Raw genomic sequence first — 4,313 nt, forward strand, 5'->3', positions numbered from 1 at the left:
AAAGCTATTATATATAATTGAATTAGTATCATTATAATTATTATTTGATATGTTTGTTTAAAACATGTTTCTTGAAAATGAGCCTCAGTGTCACAATTAGATTTATCTATATGAATAAAAGTGGATTAAAAATATGAATAAAAATAAATAATCTAAAACCAAAGGTAAAAACAATGTTTAACATAAGACTTCAATAATTTAAGAAAGACAACAACTGTTCAAATATTCTACATCTACTAAAATATTTTACAATGAAGCCAATCAAGAACATTTATTGAAATGAAATTCAAATGTTCTGGAGGATATGTTGGAGACCAGAGAGGGAGGAGAGCTGCCCAATACCCTGACTGAAATGTTCATCCACTTCCTGGTGGTTCAGACCAAAGTGAAGAAGGTCAAGTATGATGGAGGATCTGAGACAGATCCACTCTGTGGTCCAGAGAGCAGGAAGATGATTGAGTCTCTGGGAAAACTGGCTTTTGATCAGCTGCAGAAAGGAAACCTGATCTTCTATGAATCAGACCTGACAGAGTGTGGCATCGATATCAGAGCAGCCTCAGTGTACTCAGGAGTGTTCACAGATCTTTAGAGAGGAGAGAGGGCTGTACCAGGACAAGGTGTTCTGCTTCGTCCATCTGAGTGTTCAGGAGTTTCTGGCTGCTCTTCATGTCCATCGGACCTTCATCAAGGATGGAGTTAATCTGATGGAAGACCAGAAAAATATTTCTTCTTTGTCTAAACACATTTTCTCTTGGTTGAAATTATTTTATGAGCCAAATCTAACAAGTCTCCATCAGAGTGCTGTGGACGAGGCCTTACAGAGTCCAAATGGACACCTGGACTTGTTCCTCCGCTTCCTCCTGGGTCTTTCAGTGGAGAACAATCAGACTCTCCTGCAAGGTCTGCTGACAAAGACAGGAAGTAGCTCACAGACCAATGAGGGAACAGTTCAGTACATCAAGGAGAAGATCAATGAGAACCTGTCTGCAGAGAAAAGCATCAACCTGTTCCACTGTCTGAATGAACTGAATGATCGTTCTCTGGTCCAGGAGATCCAACAGTCTCTGAGTTCAGGAAGTCTCTCCACAGATAAACTGTCTCCTGCTCAGTGGTCAGCTCTGGTCTTCATCTTACTGTCATCAGGAGAAGATCTGGATGTGTTTGACTTGGAGAAATACTCTGCTTCAGAGGAGGCTCTTCTCAGGCTGCTGCCAGTGGTCAAAGCTTCAAACAAAGTTCTGTAAGTTCTGACAGAATTTGGGTTTTGATACCAGGAGCTAAAACCAGGAAAGAGTGACTATTATCCTGGATGTTCTGCTCAACAACTAAGGATTTATTAGAAAGAATAAATGTTAATGTTTGACTGTCAGTTCTCTTAAAATGTGTTTAATTAAAATAAACACTTGTTAAGTTGTTTTAGAAACTATTTTACATTTTTATCCCACATGACCCGACTGACACTTAGAATCTGGTACCAAAATGGTTCCTCTCATAACAGTGGAATAAAAGTGGTTAAATTTAGTTATTTCGTTTTAACCTTTAACATAAATTCCCAAACACTGTTTTAAAGACTTTTTCCATGTTTTCTCATGAGATCCTCTGATTTATATCAAAGTGAAAAACATAAAATTGTCATTATCTTCCAGTGTTTTATATAATCAGCCTTTAAACTAAGATTAAAAAAACTAAAATAATCTGAAATTGTCCAGTTTGGGTCCAAAGGTTCCTCAATGGTGAAACAGGCTGACATTATCATAGAACTGCTGGGGTTAAAGGTCACAGCACACCTTCCTGGCCTCAGTTCTCAGCTCCCAGTCCTCTAATCTGAGAGAGATGGACTTGAGTAACAACAAACTGCAGGATTCTGGACTGAAGAGTCCAAACTGCAAACTGGAAACTCTCAGGTCAGAACAGCATTAAAGACTTAATTACTGTGAACATCATCTAGTTTCTGATTCCAACAAACCTTTTTTTCCACCTGAAAACATGCAGAATGTTTATGTGCAGAACTAAGTGCTCAATGCAATGTTCTGTAGGGTAACTTTAAAACGTGACACCAAAACAAAGGAGTGAGAACTGCCAGTTATGACTAAACTCTGCTATTTGTAGCAGAGTTCTGTCCCCTTTAAGGTTTCTCCTGCAGCTACAGTGGAAAAAGGACTGAATGAGAACTTTGTCAGTCTACCTGTTTCAACAGCAATAAGGTTCATAGCTGCTCTGCACTGAACTGAATTCCTCTCCTGAAACATCAAGCTGAATGTAAACATCACTGGTTCTGGAGAAAAATCAACTGAGGTCCAAATGGCTGCCTGTAGCGTCCAATCAGCCCAAACTCTGTACATCTCATAAAATACAAGTTGGAGGAATCTTTGTCATTGAGAATTTTACCAACATCTGTTCATGCTGCATTCAGGTACAGCTGGGATTCTGGGCTGTTGAAATATCAAAACTCGAAAGTGATTTAAATTTTCTTTATTCTCAAATATGGGCACAGTCTTCAGAAACGTTGAACTCATTTCCAAGTGATTCTGGTTATGTATAATCTATCCAGCCACTGGCTATGCCTGCTTATACTACTTTATTCATTGAAACAAATCCCATTAAGTGTCCAGTTAATTCTATACTTTCTACTTTTTAGAACATAATAAAATCTAATTTCAGAAATTGAAATAGATTTTTTATTTACTGCTGACTGAAAAATACAAACCTTTTTGTGAAGCAAACTGAAAACATACCAAACTGATTTTTGTTTACCGTCCCTCCCTTAATATAAATACTGCAACTTTTATCATGACTTGTTCTGTAACAGGTTGAACAAAGAACCTGAAATTTCAGCCGGACACAACAGGTGAATATTAAGATGTTCATTGAAATCTGTCATTGTCGTTCGGCAGAAAACCAGCAGCAGGATCAGGAACCTCTGAGGGCAGACAGATCGGTTAGTGGCTGAACAGAGAACTGAGAATAACATGAAGCTCAGAGAAAAAGCCACTGACCTTCTCAGAACCCGTGGGAGAGCGAGGATGCTGATTTTCAGCTCCAGGGTGACGTCACAGTGAGTCAGAGAGGCTGTGAACGGGAATCCTCCATCTGACGTCATGATCAGATCCAGTACTGGGCTGACGGATCCGGGGGTAAGGCAGAGGGCGACAGTCAGGAGGCAGAAACAAGGTCGATGTCCAGAGATCAGAAGCCAGGAAGATATCCAACGATGGCAAAGCAGAGCAGAGAAATCCAGGGGGCAAAAACAAGATCAAGATCAGACAGACAGGCTAGGAAGAACGGTGCACGTTTACCACACAAGGCTTTCAATAATCTGGTGCTGTTTGTCAGCCAGAGAGCAGCTTATAAAGCCAGGTAAAGAGGTGGAGCAAGTGAGGCATGAATAGGGAGCTGGCCGGGGAGGAGCAGGTGAAAACAATCCTCTGAAATCCTTCAGCACAGCGATGATCAGCAGGCAGACAGAGACGGTGCAGTGAAACAGACCAGAATCATAACATGTTCTGACTGCATAAAACAAGGTTGAGACAATTTCTTGGGTACAAATTATTTTGTTGCTACTGTTTGCTTTTGCCTTAATAAATAAATAAATATGTTTAATTATTAGAGCGGTATTTGTGCTTGTCGGGCTCTTGTGGCTTGCTGTGACAGTTTCATTGTCACACAAGGAAGCACACTCAAGGGCAACATCAAGTTTAAGCAACTTGATTGGCTGTGAATGCTGGTGGGTGGGAACGGGTTTACGTGCAGCTATACTGGCTGCCAGTCGGCCGTTCCCAGAGGAAGGTGGGCTCTATGCCATTGTGGATTATTGTTGTTTTCCAACTAGCTGGAGCTGCAAAGTTTTTCCCGACGTTTTGCTTGGATTTTGGAGCGGGGGTCGGATCGCGCTCGTGGGCCGGTGTGGACCGTTGGACTGGAGTTGAAGCGGTTTTTTTGCCATTCGTTGAGGACTGGAAATCCCTGGTGGGGTGAATGATCCATTCCGCGCGGTTGTGCTGGGAGCCGCCATCATTGGGGGTGCTATTCTCTGGACGTATGCTAAGTCCTATCAGGCCTGCAACGGTTATAAAGCTAAGAGACTGCCTTAGTCCTGCAAGAGACTCAATACGTGAAGTTTCATCAATTCATTTGCCGGCCTTTTTGTTTTTGTACGTTTTTCCAGTTTGAAAGGATTTTTGTGTAGTTCTGTGACCGTGAGGTTTCACTCAATGTGCTTCTTATGTTCTCACTGATCCATTGGGATTTTGAGATTCATTTGTTATTGCACTAGTTGTGATTATTACATACTTTACAGGTGGGATACCTCCTAA

The 4,313-nt window shown here is 41.1% G+C and overlaps 1 protein-coding gene across 1 annotated transcript; it reads left to right on the forward strand.

Moving 5' to 3' along the window:
• Window positions 1–304: 304 nt before the first annotated feature.
• LOC124865166 (NLR family CARD domain-containing protein 3-like) lies at window positions 305–1,506 on the forward strand. Its single transcript, XM_047360130.1, has 2 exons — window positions 305–434; window positions 550–1,506. The coding sequence occupies exons 1-2, from the start codon at window positions 305–307 to the stop codon at window positions 1,242–1,244; spliced, it is 825 nt and encodes a 274-aa protein (XP_047216086.1). The 3' UTR covers window positions 1,245–1,506.
• The last annotated feature ends 2,807 nt before the right edge of the window (window positions 1,507–4,313 follow it).

Source organism: Girardinichthys multiradiatus, unplaced genomic scaffold, assembly GCF_021462225.1.
Source record: "Girardinichthys multiradiatus isolate DD_20200921_A unplaced genomic scaffold, DD_fGirMul_XY1 scaffold_31, whole genome shotgun sequence".
Lineage (NCBI taxonomy): Eukaryota > Metazoa > Chordata > Actinopteri > Cyprinodontiformes > Goodeidae > Girardinichthys > Girardinichthys multiradiatus.